The sequence below is a fragment of the Capsicum annuum genome, chromosome 4 (assembly GCF_002878395.1).
Source record: "Capsicum annuum cultivar UCD-10X-F1 chromosome 4, UCD10Xv1.1, whole genome shotgun sequence".
NCBI classification, from domain to species: Eukaryota; Viridiplantae; Streptophyta; class Magnoliopsida; order Solanales; family Solanaceae; genus Capsicum; species Capsicum annuum.
In genome coordinates, this window is record NC_061114.1 from 2,474,076 (window position 1) to 2,495,093 (window position 21,018).

The window sequence follows — 21,018 nt, forward strand, 5'->3', positions numbered from 1 at the left end:
GATTAGACACAATAATACAGAAACATGGTCAGTAATTTAAAACAGTTAAAGGCCTAAAAACATGCCAAACAATATTTAATAAACATCTGCAATAGCCTGCGAAATCTCTACTGACATACTATCTGAATAACTGGGACAAGGCCCCCAGCAGACCAAAAACCACACTGAAATAAATACCTAAATGACTAGGCCTTCCAAAGCAAAGAATGCTCACCAACTAAACTTTGAGACAACCCTGTTTGTAGACTCTACTAAGGATCTGGACCCCTAGACTGTGCCTCAATACCTGGGAGAAAGGGGGGTCAGCACAATTGTACTGGCACGCGAAGCAATCCAAAATAGAGTAATTGAACATATATATATATAATATGTGAGACCAAATTTTCATCAAACGTTATGCATAAAACAGTTTCTGAAAACACATGGGCATCTTCTGAAAATATGTAACCTATCTGTAAATCTCAAACTCTGATCTGTGTATTACTTCTGAGTTAGGTGGTATCCCCTACAAGTCTGATATTCCACGGGCGATATGGAATCCGCCAATGACTCGGCGGGGAATCTCCTAACCCAAGTATGCCGCAAGGGTTGGAGTTCCTAAATCTGATGCGCCACACGACACTTAAGTTAGTATATAATAATATACCCGGGTCGGCAAACCACGGTTTTAGGCAATGAGTTGCTTGAATTCAAGCCCTCTTTAGGGAACCACCTAACATCTTTGTATGCCCTCTTTTAACCTTTTCTGTACATGCAACATTCTGAATGTCTAAAATCATGATAGTCTGAAATGTCTATTAGTCTGAGTCTTATATGACATTGGTCTGAATTGGTATCGTTATACCAAGACTTGCAATTTATTATTTCTGAGCCATAATAAATTAAGCTAAATCTTTCATTTAAAGCATAATTTAGACCACCAAAAACATGCAACTGATATAGAAGATTTCGTGTTTCGAAACTCAAGTCAAAATCATGCAAAAACTTCATCAACATATGGTGGTCTAGTGCCTTTAGCAAATCCATGCACTCTTTCATTACATGCATTATGAACATTAAAAATTCATGCTAGATTCCCTCTTTAGTGATGTAAAACCACCTCTAAATCATAACAAGAGTTCAATCATTTCATATAGTGCTTTTCAAAGATGCATTGCAAAACAATTCATATGCTATGAGAAATCTGAAAAATTCATAATAAGGGGAATTCACCAAAAATCATGCTCTCAACAAGAATTCATTCTTAAATACATGGTTTCATACATTCATATTCTCAAATTACTTTGGGGAAGGTCAAAAGACCAAAACAATGATGTTAAAACATTTAATACATGAATATATACATAGATTCAAAACCCCATTCTAAAACATGATTTTTCTATGCCTATGAGAATTTAGAAAAACCCCGCGTACCTCTATTTCGAAAAATAATGGGTGCTTCTTGAAGCCTATGGATTGGGGATTCCGAATCCCTAATCAATTTTGAAAACCCACGGTTGAATCTTGATTTATTTGGGTTTTTAGTTTGAAATCCTTGGGAGTATTCTTGAGAATTTTTAGATGAATGTGGATGTATTTTGGAGAATTGGGGACTGAATTTCGTATTCATGACTGAATAAAGGTGGAAAAAGGACCATTTTATCCCAAAAATGGAGTGTTTAAGTCACTTGAAACCATTACATAGGTGCCGCATATGACATCGCCTATATTTACATAGGCGCCGCCTATGCTATCACATATGCTTTCCAGTGGCCATGTGCGATTGGTTAGGCGATGCATACTACTTTGAAAAGCCATAACTTTTTGGTCGGGTGCGGGATTTTAGAAAAATTGGTATCATTGAAAAGCTAACTCGAAAACCTATCATTTTACACATAGTAGGCTCTCTAATTCGATTTATACAAAGAGTCATGGTCGATAGAATCTGACACAAATTACAACATCCACTAAAACTTAATCGATCGAAATGGTTTCAACTCGTCGTTGAGTTGAAGGACCTCTATGGTCTAAATTCATGCTCAAATGGATTCACATACTACATAAACATGCCAAATTTTCATAGGATTTAAGGCTCTGGGATTATCAACGCATCAAAGTCATGGTTTTTATTCTAGCCCGATATGCGGGGGTGTTACACTTACAGTCATACATTACAAGCACGACTGGACCATGATGCTTGATTGAGTCAAGAGGTTCTTCTCCTTGAGATCTTTGGCGAGCTGCTTGGCTAATATGTAATGCCATACTGCTATGTCGTTGTTTTGTGAAGACATATTTATGTATTCTTTATCGATGTTATGATAAACTCGACTGTTGATATTATCATTTATTTATTGTCTTATCCACATCTAATTGGTGTTGATAAGCATCAGATATTCTACTAAAGGGATAAATATATCCTCGAATTATGATAACTGGTACATATATATCATTCGTCATATATTAGGTACACATGTGCTGCTACCGTTAATGAAATGGTACGTATATATCCCTCACACTAACGGTAGAGACATATGTCAAGGAGTGTCAATATGTAATATATACATTAAAAAATATATTTTTACCTAGCTACTTAATGTATTTTTTCAACGAACGTATGGTTCCACCACTAGTCATATCAATTCAAATTTCACCAAGTCTTGCACGTTTCAATTAGAATTGTAAATATGGTTCATAAATTCCCCTAGCAGACAAAGACTTGTGCAAGTCAACCAAGCCTTCCTTTATTTTCTTGAGAATTATTTTACATGATTAAGATAGTTTAGGGAGAAAGGTCCGAAATATACCTAAGCTTTATCAAAATTAATTTGTTGTAACACGTCTCAACTTTGCGAAGGCCTATCACCCTCTAGTTATTTTTTACCGTATTTTTGTGGCATATATTTGCTAGCTAGACCACTGTATATGAATACACACTATGCATGTAAGGGTCTAAAGTGATCTATTTAAGCAAATATATCCACATAAATACGGTAAATATTATCTAGGGGATTATAGGACCTCCATAAAGTTGAAGCGTGTTACAGTAAATTTCCTCAAAATTTAGATATATTTTTCGAACCTTTTTCCCAATAGTTTATATAGCTGACCATAACATGTTTATAATCCTTTTATCTCTATCTAGTGCAGAATCTGTAGACTTTTACATTCTAGTTACTTTTTGTAGAAGTTAATTTAGCTCATTTTAAAATGGGATAGCAGTATAAAAGGAGCTTTTAATTATGGTTTATAATTTATTTGCAATTTTGACTTGTTTGAGGGTATGTTTTTGAGATTTTTTTTTTTAATAAAAGAATATATAACATTAATTTGTATTGGCTGCCATCATTTTAGAGAATTTTTCAGGTTATGTTGGCCTCAAAGACTTGACAAAATTGAAGATCAAAAGTACACAAGTCTTTATAAACGTACATTTGGTGGCAAAGTTAATGCTCTAATCAATCCAAACACTCCCTTAAGTTTCCTTCTACTAAAGTTATGTACACTAGCATAGTCTATAATTGATTCTAGTCACTAATTTTTTAGGATATATATATGTGTGTGTGTGTGTTTGTGTGTGTGTGTTTGTGTGTGAAAAACTATTTACATTCTCGATCAATGATAACGCAGTAAGCAAATTATTTTATCGTAGTTTAATATCTCGATGGGACTATTTACTTTTAATTTTTAGGATGTTTTTAGATTTTTTTAAATTCTAAATAAGTACACAACATGTAGAGCATGTTTGGATTGTCTTATTTTAAATGTTTTTAGCCAAAATAGCTTTTAAACATTTTATTTGTGAACTTTTCTTAAGTGTCGGTGTTTTCTAGACATGTTCTATCTCTTTTATGTTAAATGTTTTTTAGTTAGTTTAAAATGGAGGATTCTCTTGTTATCTCGATACTGTATTGTGTTTATAAGAAATTATTTATTAAAAATAAATGTCTCGATATTGTATTTTTCTCCATGGGTTTTTCAAATGCCATAATTGTTGTTATTTCATCATTGTTGGCCTATGATGTCTACTGAATAATCTGAAACGCCATACTCCATAGACTTTTGCAATACTGCAAGTCAACCAAGTCTTGCTTTCATTTTCTCTACAACTATCAGATGAAAAGTATAGTGATATATCAAAAAAAGTTACTCCCTCAGTCCATCTTTACTTGTTCACAATACAAAAAATAGATGTTCTACAATACTTGTCCAGTAGGGGTATTTGCATTCGAACCGAGACTAATCCAAATTCATGCCATGCAAGGCCCATTAAAGGGGTTTCCACATCCAGCATGCGAACCTTGACGGTAACTGTTACTTGTTTTAGAAATCTTTTAATATATTTTTATAATTAAAAAGCTCACAACATTAATTTGTATTGGTTGTTGTCATTTGGGTCTTCCCTAACTTATGTGGGCCTCGAAGACTTGAAAAACTTGCAACCGTAATTATGGTGGCAAAATTATTTCTCTAATGGGTCCAAACTCCAAATACTTTTTCGAGACAGCAAGTCAATTCTCATTCAAATGACACTTCCATTTTCTCATTCAAGCAATAAAAAATGAGTAATTGGAATCAACCAAGTCTTGCAAAGCGTAGTTGTGGTGGCAAGTTTATTCCCCTAATCAGTCCAAACTCCAAAGACTTTGTGCAAGACTGGAAGTCAACCAAGTCTTGCTTTGGAAGAGATTGTTCCTAATTGCTGAATTGCAAGCAATGAAGCGGGACATCCGTTGTCTAGTGTTCTCATAAACCTTGATTTATTAGAATTATACAAAGTAAATTTAACTATATAAAAAAAAAAAAGTTTGGACTTGCATTGTGCGTATGGGTTGTGCCAAAAAGAAGTTGAATCCTAACTTTTCTTAGCTATTGTTAAAAAGGAGTTAGTGACAGAGAAACTAGATAGAGAAACCAAGATTTACTCAAAACTAGATAGTTATGTATGAATCTTGAACTGAATTTGAAAAATGATTTTTACTTTTTATCGCACTAAAATAATTTCATGTAGACTCTTGATTACTTATAATGCTCCTCCCAACACTAGTGCTAAATGGTCCATCTTACACAACACAATTGGTATATTTCTTAGCACTATTGGGACTCCATGTATTGTCGCTTACACCATAACCTGTACCAAGAGCGCTCGGATATGTCCCAACATGATAGCTTTCAAAAGCAAACTGTGAACAGAAGGTGTAAGATTAACAAGAGGCAGACCCCTGGACCTAATTTAACTAACTGTACATTAAATACATAGGCTTGGTATGGCCGGGAAAAGGTATCGGTTTCTGCTGACCTTAATTCAGATAATAAGCATAGTGAGTCAGCACAATACATAAATAAAATTGCACCAGAGAGACAATATTGACACATCCCATGTCAAGTTAGTTAGTAAATAGAAGTGTAATCACAATATATGTTTCAACAGCTTTATTTATTTAGGACTGATCTAGTTTAGTTAGTTTAGGACTCATCTTAGTTTATCCGTAACTCTATTTAATACGCTTTCTGCTTCATTAATAAACATCTTCTTTCTAGCACTGCTCTGTGCTTATTTGGTATCAGAGAGTTATACGCTCTAAGACAACGATCCAAATTTTTTCTTCATCCCCTTCCTTGCGCAGATCAGGAAAAAAAAAAAAAAAGGCCAACCTTAGAGTTGTTAATGCTAACAATGCAACAGGTGCTAACATTATAATCCAATTCAACCCAGCATCTCAATTACCCATCAAACTCAGCGGTGGCCATAACTTTGCCACCTGGAAAACTCAATTTTCCATGCTTATGTATGGCTACAACCTCTTTGGCCATCTCGACGGGACCACTCCAGCCCCTAGTCCCACCCTCACTGTTGGAACAAACATATCTCCCAATTCTGCGTTTTCAATTTGGTTTCGTCAAGATCAACTTATCCAGAACGCCCTTATGGCATCTGTTGAACCCACAATTGCCTCTACTGTTGCTGCAGCCAAATCGTCCAAATCTGTGTGGGACGCTTTGCACACAACTTATGCAAACAGATCACAAACTCGAGTCTTCAGTTTGCGTGATCAACTTGCTCGTACCACGAAGGACTGTCATTCCATCACCGAATATCTTCATACTATTCGGTCACTTTCGGATGAGTTAGCTATTGCTGGTTCTCCTGTATCCAATCCTAAACTCATCGTCAAAATACTCAGTGGCCTAGGTCCTGAGTTTCATGAAATCTCTGCTGCCATTCATGCCTGTGATACGGTTGTCTCTTATGAGGAATTGTTTAAAAAGCTACTTGATCATGAACTCTTCCTTCGCCACGAGGATGCTAAGAAATTATCCGGTCCCATAACTGCTGTAGTCGCTACTCCTACCAAATCCAATGCCAACAATCGCACGCCGAACAATACTTCCCAACAATGGCACCAGAATTCACATCCAAACAGTCCACAGTGGCAATCTAACCCAAATCCAAGATCTGTCACTCGATGTGAACTTTGCAATAGGATTGGCCACACTGCCAACGTCTGCTGCTCAAAATCACATAATCACTTTGAGGCAAAAGCCAACTATGCGGCCCAGTTTAGTGCTGCCACCATGTCACGACCCGAACCAGGGCCTGGCCGTGACGAGCATTTTGAACCATGGAGGCCCGAAACACCCCTATCTGTCTGGTAATCATGCACCTAATTCATATGATTAAATTAATGCGGAAGTAACACAATAATTCGAAAACATAGTCATAAATATGAAAAGAAACAATAACAGGGAAATAAGGTTTCCCCAACATCAATCAACCTCTAAACAACTATCTGCGAAAACCTCTAACAAATGACTGAGTCAAGTAACTGTGTATAAACTGGGACAAGGCCCCCAGTAGACCCCAAAACTGAATATAAGATAAAAGGACTGCAGGACATAAGACCTTCCGAAACATAGAAGGCTCACCACTTGTCTCTGCAACTCTGTCTGAATGATCTACTGTTTCTCTTGACCCTTAGACTGGACCTCTGAACCTGAGAGGTTGGAGAAGGGAGGGGGTCAGCACAAAAGTACTGGCACGTAGAGATATCAAAACAAAACATAATATTCTTACAAAATATAGTTGAGAGCCATTATAAAGCAATTTCATATCAAATCATTTGAAAACACATGGGTGTAATGCAATAGTTTCTCAACAACAATGAAATGCAACTAAGTTAGGTGGAATACCCTACATAATTTACACCAATTTTCCAACCTCGATTGCCACCGAGATTAGAGTATAAGTGAGGGAGAGACACACAAGACCACGAAGCATGGTGTCTCAACCCAATGGTAGTGCCCAAGATCACTTAGCCCGGGCTCCTACCTATAATCCCAATTTGGGAATGACATAAAGTCAAGTACTCAAGATCACTTAGCCTGGTACCAAATTTCCGTGTCGGCAAACACGTTTTTCCAGCGATGAGCCCTTACACTCAAACGCCTTCTTCGGGCATCCACCTATCTCATGTAAAATCGATGCATTTAAATTTTATCTGATTTAATCACATATCATATTCTGTAGGGTATCGTCATACCCAACTTACAAGTCATCAATATCACTTCCACATATGCATAATCATGTAAAAACCAAGGTGTTTCATCATTTACAAGTGGTGAACAATATTTATTTCAAACTCATGCTCTCTTTTGTTGATCACAATATGATATGGGGTATCAAGACATTATCATGGGAATTTGAAAGCAATTTATCATTCATATTTATCAAACTTCCATGGAAAATCTCAAATCACATATGCATGGTTTCAACCATCGAAGTATATAGGCAAACAATTCCCATGACATGAAGTAAATAACTTAGAAATCGTATTGAAAGTAAGTTATTAGCATTTGATTGAAGACCCCCATTTTAAAAGCATGCATGTTCATAAAAACTACACCCATGAGATTTTAGGATAACCCCACGTACCTCGATTACTACGAATATTAGATGCTTCTCGGAGTCTACGTTGAGAGGATTCCAAATATATAATTTGTTCCTAAAACCCCCAGTTGAATCTTGAGTTGCTTGGGTTTTTATTTTGAAATCCTAAGGAGAATCTTTGAGCACTTTTGATGAATGAAGGTGTATTTTTTGGGTCCTTGGAACTGAATTTCGTGTTTTAGGGCTAAGTAAGGGTGGAAAAGGACCATTTTGCCCCAAAAACGGAGTGTTTAAGTCACTTGAATTCTTTACATATGTTTACATAGGCGCCGCCTAGGCTATCGCCTATGTTTACATAGGCGCCGCCTAGGCTATCACCTATGTTTACATAGGCACCACCTAGGCTATCGTCTATGCTTTCCAGTGGCCATGGGCGATTGGTTAGGCGACGCATATCACTTTGAAAGGCCATAACTTCTTGCTCGGGTGTCGGATTTTAGCAAAATTGGTATCGTTGGAAATATAACTCGAAGACCTATCATTTGACACATAGTAGGCTCCCTAATTCGACATATACAGAGAGTTATGGTCAATGGAAGATGACACAATTTACAACGTCCACTAAAACTTAGTCGATCGAAATAGTTTCAACTCGTCCTTGAGTTAAAGGACCTCTATGGTCTAAATTCAAAGCTTGAATGGATTCACATTCTACACAAATAACTAATATGCCATATTGGCATAGGATTTTATGGCTTCGGGATTTATCAACACATCGGAATCATGGTCTATTGTAGCCTAAAATGCGGGGCGTTACACACCAGTCCCTGGATAGTCGATTCGGGAGCCACCCACCACATTACTACGGAGCCACACAACTTACAACCGTACCCCGGTAACGAGGATGTCTCCATGGGTGATGGTAACAAAATTCCCATTTCTCACACTGGTTTCATTCAATTAAATGCATCAAATAATGTTTTCAAGCTAACCGACACTTTGTGTTTGTCAAGATAATCTAAAGTCCATTGAATTTTTTCCTTTTAACTTTGTTATGAAGGATCTAGAAATGCGAAAACCGCTAGTGCACGGTCGCACCAACAATGGACTTTATGAGTGGCCTGCCTCACTTCCCCAAGTGACCTGACCTCCACATCCATTCCGTTCACCACTTGGCATCTACGTTTGGGTCATCCTCATTCTAGAGTTCTTAGGTTTATTTTAAATAAATTCAAGCTCCCGTTTCATGAGCGTGACAAACATTTTTATTGTAATTCTTGCTTATCTAATAAAGCCCACAGGCATCCTTTTACCCAATTATCTTTGTGTAGCTCTAAACCGCTTCAAATTATTTTTAGTTATTTATGGGGGCCGTCACTGGTTTTATCTGTTGACAAAAAATTGTACTATTGTATTTTTGTTGATCATTATACGAAATACACTTGGTTATCACATTAAAGACTAAAACTGAAGTCAAAGAGATCTTTCAAAAATTCCATCCTATGATGGAAAAACATTTTGACACCAAAATTATGTCACTTTATACTGATGGTGGAGGAGAGTATAAAGGTCTTGACCCTTATCTCTCGATTCATGGCATTGAACACCTCTCAACGCCACCCTATATGCCTCAACGTGTTGCCCTTGCAGAACAACGACATCGTCATATTGTTGAAACTGCAAGAACTCTCTTACACGAGGCGTCCCTTCCACCTCAATTTTGGTCTTTTGCGTGTCATCATACTGTCTACCTCATCAACCGTCTACCCACCTCTCAATTGGATAATCAATCCCCATTCCAACGATTACTGAGTAAATCACTGGATTATAGCTCCCTGCATTTTTGGTTGTTTATGCTATCCTTGGCTCAAACCATACTCCAAAAATAAACTTGAACCTAAATCCACCCCGTGTGTCTATCTTGGATTTTCCTTATCCCATCACTGTCACCAGTGTTTTGATCCAATAGATTCAAAGGTATATTTATCCCGAGATGTGCAATTTATTGAGAATGTTTTTCCTTTTAAAATTGTATTCTCCAATGTTGCACTTAACTCATCTATCTTGAATTGGGAAAATATCACAACTTTAGAGTCTTCACAGCCTACACCCAACTTTCCCCTACTTCCAGATTTACCTCCTCCCTTAGAAATACATGCTCGCAAAATTGCGAACTCCCCATCCATATCTATTTCCTCTCAGGAAAATTCCAGATCAACTCACACTCACAATCCTCCTCGGACAGTGCATCAGCGGTGGATGTAGATTCAACTCCTGCATCTTCTCCAGGTAAATCTCTATCTCTCACACCTTCTTCAATTGCTACTGTACCGGACTTCTCTTTCCAAACTACTGACCTGCGTCTCCCACCACCACATCCCACTACAAGTTCACCAACACCTATCCCCATAAACACACATAACAGCCCACCACCTCTCCTTGTATATCAACACAGGAAAACTACACCACCTACTCAAGTGTCAGCCAACTTGCCCTTTCCCCGAGTCAGAACATGCTCCCTCATCACCTCACTGTCTGTCTCTCCCTACCCGTGTTGTCACTCGCTCCCAAAATAATATCACCAAACCCAAATAAATTTTTGATTACTTGGCTAAATTGAACCCCACCACCACACCCACCACTGCTAAACAAGCACAAAAACATCCCGAGTAGTGTGAAGCGATAAAACAGGAACTTGATCCTTTAATTAAAAACCAGACTTGGGAACTTGTTCCTCTCGACCCAACCAAAAATATTGTTTCTTGCAAGTGGCTTTTCAGGATAAAAAGGAAAGCAGATGGGTCCATTGATAGATATAAAGCACGACTGGTTGTGAAAGACTTCACTCAAAGGATAGGCATTGACTTCCAAGCGACTTTCAGTCCAGTCGTCAATCCTACCACAGTCCGAATAATCCTTTCTGTGGTACTTCGCCATAATTGGAATCTTCACCATCTTGATGTCAACAATGCATTTCTCCAGGGCAATCTGGATGAGGAGGTGTACATGGCACAACCTCTGGGCCTCACTAGTGATGACAAACCCACTCACATATGTCGGTTACGCAAAGCAATCTATGGCTTGAAACAAGCCCCTCAAGTATGGTACAATGCCCTCACGGGTTATCTTTCATCCATGGGATTTATTAAGACGAAATCAGATGTCTCACTACTCATAAGGAAGGGTCTAGGTGACACAATGTTTGTCCTTATCTATGTGGATGACATCATTGTTACAGGTAGCAACACTTTCCATGTCGATCAGGTTATTGCTTCCCTTACTTCTCAGTTTTCTGTTAAAGATTTGGGTAATCTTCACTACTTTCTTGGTGCTGAAGTGATACGCAGCTCTGACGGTTTAATCCTCACCCAAGCAAACTATGTGAATGAGATCCTGAATGATGAATTAATGACCGACTGTAAAAGTGTCCACACACCAATGAGTGCATTTGAGCTAATCACACTATCTGATGGTACTCACTTGACTGATGCAACACGCTATCGTCGGGTTTTAGGCAGGCTTCAATACCTATCTTTCACTAGACCGGACATTACATATGCAGTAAATAAGTTGTCCCAATTTATGAAAGCACCATCAGATCTCCATTGGAAAGCAGTGAAACATGTTCTTCGTTACCTGCGTGGCACCATCCAACTAGGCCTACGTGTAACCCCTATTTAGGACTTCAACCTGCACGTGTACTCTGATGCGGATTGGGGTAGGGACATTGCTGACAGAGTTCCCACATCCGGGTATATCCTGTTCCTTGGTCACAATCCGATTAGCTAGTCCTCAAAGAAGCAAAATACTGTCTCTCGCTCCTCCACTAAGTCTGAATATAGGGCAGTGGCTAATGCCCTTTCTGAAACCCTGTGGGTTACCAATCTTCTCACTGAGCTACGTGTTCCAATACATCATATGCCTACCATTTATTGTGACAATCTTGGAGCCACATTCCTGAGTAAAAATCCAGTCCTCCATAGCAAAGTGAAGCATGCTGCAGTGGATTTTCACTTTGTTCGCCACTATGTCGACATAAAAAAGGTTCGAGTTGTTCACGTCCATGCTGCCGATCAAATCGCTGACACTCTCACCAAGGCACTGCCTAAACTGGCTTTTGAGAAGAATTTATTCAAGTTAGGCTTAGTGACTCACTGCCTAACTTGAGGGGGCGTATTGACACATCCCGTGTCAAGTTAGTTAGTAATTAGAAGTGTAATCATAATATATGTTTCAGCAGTTTTATTTATTTAGGACTGATCTAGTTTAGTTAGTTTAGGACTCATCTTAGTTTATCTGTAACTCTATTTAATACGCTTTCTGCTTCATTAATAAACATCTTCTTTCCAGCACTGCTCTGTGCTTATAGACAACAGTTGTAAACAAGAGTATTTCAAACTGCAATGTTTTTTCTCCATTCTAATCATTTGATGGTCTGCTCCCACCAGATAACTAATATAACAGAACCGGAGCAGGTCTCATGTTCCAAACAATCCATTCTTTCATTAAAATACTCACCGTTCTGCAACGCAAACCCCTACTGTCAAAGATTACTGCCAAGATCAATGCATAGAGGGTCAAATTCTTATAATGCCAAAGAAAGCAATCAAGTTGATAGAGGCCACTTGTAGAATCTATTTGTGGTCTGGGGAAGCTACAATAACAAGGAATTCTACGGTGGCATTAGAGAAAATCTGCCTATAGAACGATGGAACCAAGCTGCAATCTGTAAGTTGCTTTGGGCTTTGAGTCTACACACAGAGAAACTATGGATTGCTTGGGTTGACATGCTATATAAAGAGGTAAAATATAAACACTGGAATGCACTGGGGGACATCAGCAAGCTAGTTCATAAGAACAAACAAGTGCAGGAGTAATTCATAAAATTCCTTTTATAGCAAAAAACACAAAAAAATACATTCTTCTCATCAATACAATTATTTAGCAAACATTTTCAGCAAAAGAAGTTATTCGTATCAAGAATTGCCAAGAGCCTGTTCAACATGCGAGAAGTTGAATTCTGATCTTTTGTAGCATCCCTACAACATCTTTCATGTTTGTCCGTCTTGCTGGAGATTCAGCACAGCAATCTAGTGCCACTTTCATGATTGATGTTACACAATCTAACTTCTTCTTCAAGTGATTATCCATCGGTGAAACCAAGTTGGAATCCGCAACATCCATTACTGAATCAGGAAGTGAATAACTCACCCAGTGCTTCAAGCTAAGATCTCCCTCAAACTCACTAGGCTTTCTCCTAGTAAATGTTTCCAGCAACATGATTCCATAACTATACACGTCACATTTAGTAGACACTAATCCATCTTGTCCATACTCTACAATCAAAGAATTAATTTAAAGATGTAACATGATAACTAGGTGGAAAAAGAGAAAGGGAAAAGAAATGTGCAAAGCAAAATCAAGAGACGTACCTGGTGCAATATAACCCAATGTTGCTAATGTTTTTGTGTATAAATCACTCTCATCTTCACCAAGAAGTTTTGAAATGCCAAAGTCGCTTAGATGTGCAACCATATCCTCATCCAGCAAGACGTTACTAGGCTTTACGTCACAGTGAATCACAGGCGATGAGCACCCATGGTGAAGATATTCCAAAGCACATGCCACATCCATCATTATGCTTAGTCTCTGCTTGATGTCGAGGAAGTAGCTGTGAGAATACAAATACTTCTCAAGACTCCCATTAGGCATATAATCGAGAACTAAAGCCTTGAAATCAAGATTGGAACAACTAGTAATGACTTTTACGAGATTCCTATGGCGAAGGCTACGCAAAACTTCACATTCCGTATCAAAACCCTTGAATGCCGCATCCAGTTGCAGATTGAACACTTTAACTGCAATGGCAGTTCCACTTCTGAGAACACCTTTGTATACAGAGCCAAAACTCCCAGAACCAATAAAATTACTCTCGCTAAGTGCATCAGTTGCTTGGAGCAATTCATAGTATGAAATTCTTTCTTGTGTTATGGTAGATAATGAATCAGCTTGTTGAGGAGCTCTTTTACCTCTTCTATACCTTATCCATAAAAACACTAATATGATAGGAACAAACAAACTTGCAAGTCCTAGCAAAAGAAAAAGAACTAGCAATCTTTTCCTATTTGATCTGTTCTTTGATGAAGTGAGGCATGGCGGGACACTAAATCTTGAAGAACCACACAATGCTTCATTGTGGATGAAAAACTGACTCGAGAGGTTCTTGAAAGGGCCTCCCGAGGGTATTTCACCATACAATTTGTTGAAAGAAATATTGAAATACTTCAAGTTTTGAAGCTTCTCCAAAGACTTAGGAATGTTTCCAGATATATTATTATGAGAAAGGTCTAGGAATTCCAAACCTACCATGTTGCTAATTGAGTCAGGTATAGATCCTTGCAACTTGTTGTGTCTCAAAGAAAGGTGCACCAGATTTTGCAAGCCTCCAATTTCTCTAGGAATTTCATTTGAGAATTGATTCATCGATAGATCCATCTTGGTTACCGCCTTTAGATTTCCAATTTCTAGAGGTAAAGAACCTACCATGTTATTTGACGATAAGTCAAGAACCACTAGATCTTGAAGGTTCCCTAAGCTTCGTGGTATATTGGAACTCAGTTTATTGGAACCCAGATTTATCTCCCTAAGGGAAGTAATATTCCCTAAACAATTAGGAAGCGATCCTGAAAGTTGATTTTGACCCAAGTAAATATCACCCAAATGCTGCAATTTACATATATGATCACCAATAAATCCTGTAAGTTTGTTGATACGCAAGTTGAAGCGCTGAAGGTTTCTCAAGTTGCCAATTGTTTTGGGAATCGATAAAACCAAGCTGTTTTCAGAAAGATCAAGGTCTAATAAGCTGCTTAAGTTCCCAAAATCATTTGGAATTATCCCTTTGATCTTGCAATTGTTGGCGTAAAATTTTATAAGAGATGTGGAAAAGTTCCCTACAGAAACTGGAAGAATGCTGTTTAGAGGGTTTGAAGATAGATAAAGAGTTTTTAAATTTTAGCAATTGGTTAAGGAAGATAGGAAGCTTAACGAAGAATCACAGCTTAAATAGTTTCTCTCCAAGTTTAGGAACCATAAATGAGTCAAATATCCAAGAGAACAAGGAATCAATCCAGTGAGTTTGTTGCCTGAAAGGTCTAGTTTAGTAAGTTTTGAACAATTGGAGATGGAATGAGGAATAGTCCCAACAAGATTGGTTAAGTTTCCCAGATAAAGCTCTTCAATGTTGGATAAGATAGAACACATGTTTGGTGAGAGGCTTCCTGATAGACTATTAAACCCAAGATCAAGTTCCTCCAACTCAACGAGATTGCTTATCTCTTTGGGTATTTCACCTGCCAACACATGAAGAAAACATGAATACAAGTGATACATGCTTTAGTTTGAATTGATAAGAAGAATCTTGAATTAATTGGTTATGGGAGAGGGTGTTTCTTGTCATACGCTTGAAGATTTATTTATAACTGTTACATTTTATTACTCATTACAAGCATAAATTCATAGAATTTTAATAGTTGTAATGGGTCTATAAAAATTAACACGAGACATCATTAGAATATATATGTACCTATAAGCTTATTTCCACTAATCTGTAGATGTTGCATGTCGGTTAAGTTGCCAATCTCCCGTGGTAAGAATCCACTAAGATTGTTCTGCCACGCTGACAAAATTTGCAGCGATGAGATATTGAATATGGAGATCGGGACAGAGCCGGTAATCTGGTTTTTCTCCATGGCTAACTCTGCCAAATTAACAAGATTTCCAATTTCTTGTGGAATTATCCCTGAAATTAATGTGTAATATAATAAAATTCTCAAGTAATAAGATACAATAGTGCTAGTATTCATAAGATGGAACGTACCAGTGAAATGGTTAGTTCCGAGATACAATGTCTGCAAGTTACTCAGTCTTCCTATTTCACTATGTATTGGTCCATCAAACTCATTTTCTGATAAATCCAATAGTTGAAGTTGTGAGCAATTTGACAAGCTTGTAGGCATATGACCGTGAAGCTTGTTTGTGGATAAATAAAGCCCTTTGAGTATTGGGAGACCATTGCATAAACCATTGGGAAGACTTCCTGATAAGCTATTGCCAGTAAATTCAATGAATTCGACCCTAGAAATATTGGAAATTGTAAATGGTCCCGAAAGTTGATTATATTGTAGGGACAACCAGTTCATGTTATGAAGATTGCCGATCCCTTCTGGGATGTTTCCTTGAAGTGAATTATAAGATATATCTAAAGTCTCCAACCTTGAGGCATTTGAGAGTGACAGAGGAATAGAACCTATGAGCTTGTTACCCCTCATGTTTAATTCTCTTAGGTTTATAAGACTTCCAATCAATTTTGGTATTTGTCCCTCTATGGAATTGTATCCCATATTCAAAGTCTCAAGTTTGGAAATATTAGAAAATGAAGAAGGAATGGAACCAGTGAAACTATTATGTCCAATTTTTAGAACTTGAAGTTGGTGTAAAAACCTAAACCAAGAGGGAACATCCCCTATGAAGTTGTTGAAACTTAAATCAAGAAACTTAAGCCAATGCAAGCGTGCCATTTCTTGAGGCAAATTTCCATGGAAATTGTTGCTTCGCAAGTCGAGAGAAACAAGAAATGAGAGATTCCCAAAATTCACGGGGAATCTTGCCTGTAAGAGCCATGTTAGAAAGATTCAAGGACTTCACTTGCTGGTGACGAGAGCCACAAGTGACTCCAACCCAATGGCAAACGGACGTAGCGGGAGACCAACTTTCATTAAAGAAGTGAAGGGGGTCAGAAATGATTTGGGATTTTATAGACAGAAGAGCTAATTGATCTGTAGTAATGTTGGTTTGGGTCATGACTGAACTAACCATAAGCAAGAAGAGTGTTAAGAGAAAAAATGTGAAGGCTTTCTCCATTATTGCAAAAATTAGTAGGTATACTCTATAACATGTGGTTTTGAGACTTTAAATAGAAATGAGGTTCTCCCTTTTGGTCATATCAATACTAATACCACCAAATCAACCAAGTCTTTCACATCTCAATCAGAATTATAAATATGCTGGCAAAAAAGTCCTCTATTCAGCAAAGACTTGGCAAGCCAACCAAGTCTTGCTTTAGTTTTTTGTGTGCTTAATTCTTTGGAAATAGTCTTGCTTTCATAATTTGTAGAATTGTGTGGTGAAGAGTAGTGCCAATAATAGTCAAATTTTGTTATTTGGTTGCTCCAAACACTAATGTCTAATGCTCATAGAATTGAGGAATTAAACCAACTCATTGGTGTAACTGGGGAAGTTGTTGTGATGTGAGCAGAAGGTCATTAGTTCGAGCTTTGGAAACGGCCTCTAGCAAAAAATGCAGGGTATGGCTACGTACCATAGATCCTTATGGTCCAACCTTTTCCTAGATCCGATGCATAGCAGGAGCTTAGTGCACCGGGCTGCCCTTTTATTGGCAATAAAACAAGAAGTTGCATTTAAATTAATAAAGTTTCGTGGAGTCCATAATTGCATAAAAGGAATCAAAGTAATGGTTGCAGAGTGTTGAGGCACTTCTTCGATGGTCCTTATATGCCTGTCGAAGCGCTATGAAGAATTCATTATTAATATATATTTTAGGGTGGTGAGAGGAAGTGCAAAATAAGGATTGATTTCGCATAAGGGAAAGGTGCGATAAATACATCTAATGAAAGTTATTAGCAGCAATAAATATCCATTTTAACAAAGAGTGCTAATACTTTTACTGACATTAATTAATTGACATTGGATCTAATTAGGTGCGGTGCGGGTCTTTTCTAAACCCCGCAAGTTTTAAAACCGCACCGCACCGCATCACCTTTAAACCCACATAAACCCGTCCCACATTCATACCCACGCATTACCGCACCGCACCGCCCCATGTTTTTATTTTTTCCTTTTTTTTGAAAAAATCGTAACTCCATTGAAAATCATAATATTTTTAAATCCACAACTAGAAAATAATAACTAATTTCTATTATATCACTTTTCACTAAAAATTATCAAAAAGTATAACGTGTACAAGTAATGATCAAATAGCATATTTTTATTAAAATGGATAGAGATGTTAAAAAGGCTATTATAAAATTATTTATTTGTGTTGTTATACATGTCATTTTAAGTATTATCAATTTTTAAGTAAAGAATACATATAATTTTAGGTATATTCACGAGAACAATACTAATTTTTAGCTTTTTTTAATTTAAACCCGCATATACCCGTAACCCGCACCGTACCGCACCATTTAAAAAAAAAACTTACTTTAACCCGCACCGCACCGCATAACTTAAAACCCGCACCATCCCGCATAGCTTAAAACCCGCCCCGCACCGCACCCACACCGCCCCATTGCCATCCCTAGATCTAATGTCGCTATAGACTTTAGGACATTTATAAAGAGTGCTAAACTGCAATTGTCTGTAATAATATTGCCTCTAAAACAGTATTAAGGGGTAATTAAGCTATTGCCATAATATCTTTTTTGTACTGAAAAGGATATTTGTTACTATTTATTTTGAATGATAATTATATTTATTGTAACGCCCCGAAATCTCATCCCGAAACGTCACACGGTGCGGTATGAACTTGCGTACATCTTACTCTCTCCAAACTCTACTTTGTGGAAATACACTGAATTTGTTGTTGTTTTTGTAGGTTGTTACAAGTATCCTGACATGCCATATTGCAAGAAGTGGTTGAAACATAATTGCATATGGAGCCACTTCTAACTAAAAGTTGTTGAAACATAATTGCATAGCACCACTGCTTGAAGTGCATGAAAAGTGAATTTTATGTCCCTTTTCTCGACGAATATAATATTGTTTTATATCAATATGGATTGTGGTGCAGTGGATGGGGCTGTTTCACCCTTAATCAGAGGTCAAGAGTTCGATCCTGGGTACGGAGAAAACCCTGTTGGGAGTGTTGCCACCATAATGGGCCCTGCAACGCACGGTCCGGATTAATCGGGCTTCAATACCCTTTACATATACAAGGTTGTGAGCTTATTGATGGTGTCTTTGGAACTGTTGGCTCCAAACTTTTTTGGACCTATAACCTTGGTAAGCCTAAAATATTTTAAAATTCCCTAAAATTAATGAATGTTGTTACTGTTAATGAAATCATTTTTCTTAAACTATGTTAGCTTCCTCAAGCTACATGCTCCAACTAACAATTAGATATTGTTGTTAGTAAGGTATTATATTTAAAAGAGAAAATATTTTATTACTATCTTGAACTATACGTGAAATGACTGAGACATATCCGAACTTTAGAAGTATCCACTTAAGGGCTCCAACCCCCCATCCCTTGACCATTCCACCCCCCATAACCAGTGGCGGATTCAGCTTATAGTGAGGGGGTTCATCCTTCGGCGAAAAATTATACTCTGTATGTAAACTTAAAATTATTTTTCATGTATATATAGTTAACGCTGAACCCCCTTCGACTAATTATTTTGTTCACATTTTTTTATTTTGAACCCCCTCAATTAAGATGCTGGCTCCATCACTGCCTATAACCATTGTGCCCTCACTCTCCACCCCTTCCATTTCATTATATTTTTCTAAATTTCTCTTTAAATAATATATATATATATATATATATATTTGCTTATTTATCGAACATAGAAAATAAGTAAGATATTCGGATAATTCTAAGAAAATATTATCTTCCATCGTATCAAACACGTCCTAAATAACAACTGTAATTTATTTTTTCTCTTTTAAAAGCTGAGACTGTAAATATTTTTCTATTATTTTCAAGTTCGAGTGGATAAAAATTTTAGAAACTATTTTATTTAGGAAAATAAATTCTTTGAAAATAAGAAAAACGACTTCCTAAATGAAAAGGAGAAAATAAGAGACATTATCCTCATAGTTTATGTTAGATATATAAAATATTTTTAGGATAACATTTTTACTTGCGTATTAATTTAAGAAAATAAATAAGAAGTCACTTATTTTTGTATAAAATATTTTCTATGGGAAACATTTTCCTCCGTAAACATACCCTCCATCTTTTCCAATTCTTCTTTTGTTAAGGACTCTTAGTGAAATTTGAAAATAACTCATTGTTTTTGTAAGAGAAAATGTTCTATTTCACCCTTGAACTATACCCAAAATGGTTCAGACACACCTTAACGGGGTCCTATTACCCCTGAATTAATTAAAAGTATAATTTTAACACCCTTAATGCCTATGTGGCACATACGTGGCACAACTCACTGAAAGGTCCAAGTAGGCACTAAGGTTGTCAAAAATATGATTTTAATTAGTCAGGGGTAATAGGACCCTCTTAAAGTTTGGTTGTATCTCAGCCTTTTCGCGTATAATTCAAGATGGAAATAGAGCATTTTCCTTTGTTTTGTAAAGCAGAAGGGGAAAAAAAATTCCAAGCAGATAATTGAAGGTATAGATGAGGGGAAAAAGGTGATCAGATTCAAAGAATTTGAAGGAGATTTAGTGGATAAATATGATAACTGGAAAGCAACTCTTCATATGGAGCAAAAAGGTGAAATCGATTTGGTATGCTGGAGAATGGAGTATGAAAGGCCAAATGAGAATGCTCCTGAACTAATAAATTTGCTGGACTTCATTGTTGGTATGACCAAAGCTATTGATGATCACCATGTTAAGATGAATTAAAGGGATATATGTATGTGTCATCATGAGATTTATATAAATAAATTTAGTTAATGCTTGCTAGGTGTGTGTGCTTGAAATACCTCATGTTGTGTTGTTTCAGCAGATGGTATGAAATAAATCCATGTGATGTTTAAGTTCTTTTTGGTTTTTACTTTAGGGATTGATGGTCGTTTTGTCTTCCCATGTAAACGATAATTTAGCAGTTATCTTTGTGTTGTCAGTTGTGTAATAAGACGTGTGTGGAATTTATATTAGCGCTGGGTAAAAAACAAATCGATCGATAGATAAAAATGTTATTGGTTTATTATTATTGGGTTGTTGGATTAATGGTTTTTAATGGTTTTATAAAAAAAAATATTGGGTTATTGGTTTGATTTGATTTTTTCTGATTGGGTTATTGGGTAAATCGATAACTCAATAAGAATATATATATATATATATATAAACCTATTATTTCAATTATAAAACTCTTAAATTCCCAACAA

The 21,018-nt window shown here is 37.0% G+C and overlaps 2 protein-coding genes and 1 long non-coding RNA gene across 3 annotated transcripts; 1 reads left to right on the plus strand and 2 right to left on the minus strand.

Annotated features, from left to right (window-relative positions):
- Nucleotides 1–12,733: 12,733 nt before the first annotated feature.
- LOC107869892 (receptor kinase-like protein Xa21) lies at nt 12,734–15,886 on the minus strand. Its single transcript, XM_047410528.1, has 4 exons — nt 15,747–15,886; nt 15,453–15,668; nt 13,300–15,219; nt 12,734–13,203 (listed from the first exon to the last, which is right to left on the minus strand). The coding sequence occupies exons 3-4, from the start codon at nt 14,411–14,413 to the stop codon at nt 12,866–12,868; spliced, it is 1,452 nt and encodes a 483-aa protein (XP_047266484.1). The 5' UTR covers nt 14,414–15,219; nt 15,453–15,668; nt 15,747–15,886; the 3' UTR covers nt 12,734–12,865.
- Nucleotides 14,580–16,789, minus strand: LOC124885334 (leucine-rich repeat receptor-like serine/threonine-protein kinase At1g17230). Its single transcript, XM_047411433.1, has 6 exons — nt 16,742–16,789; nt 15,747–16,536; nt 15,453–15,668; nt 14,958–15,219; nt 14,641–14,840; nt 14,580–14,590 (listed from the first exon to the last, which is right to left on the minus strand). Exons 1-6 carry the CDS (start codon nt 16,787–16,789, stop codon nt 14,580–14,582), a joined length of 1,527 nt encoding a protein of 508 aa, XP_047267389.1.
- A 2,069-nt stretch (nt 16,790–18,858) lies between these two features.
- On the plus strand, nt 18,859–20,784 carry LOC124897588. Its single transcript, XR_007054349.1, has 3 exons — nt 18,859–18,949; nt 20,264–20,543; nt 20,595–20,784. It is a non-coding gene; the product is annotated as an uncharacterized LOC124897588 (long non-coding RNA).
- The last annotated feature ends 234 nt before the right edge of the window (nt 20,785–21,018 follow it).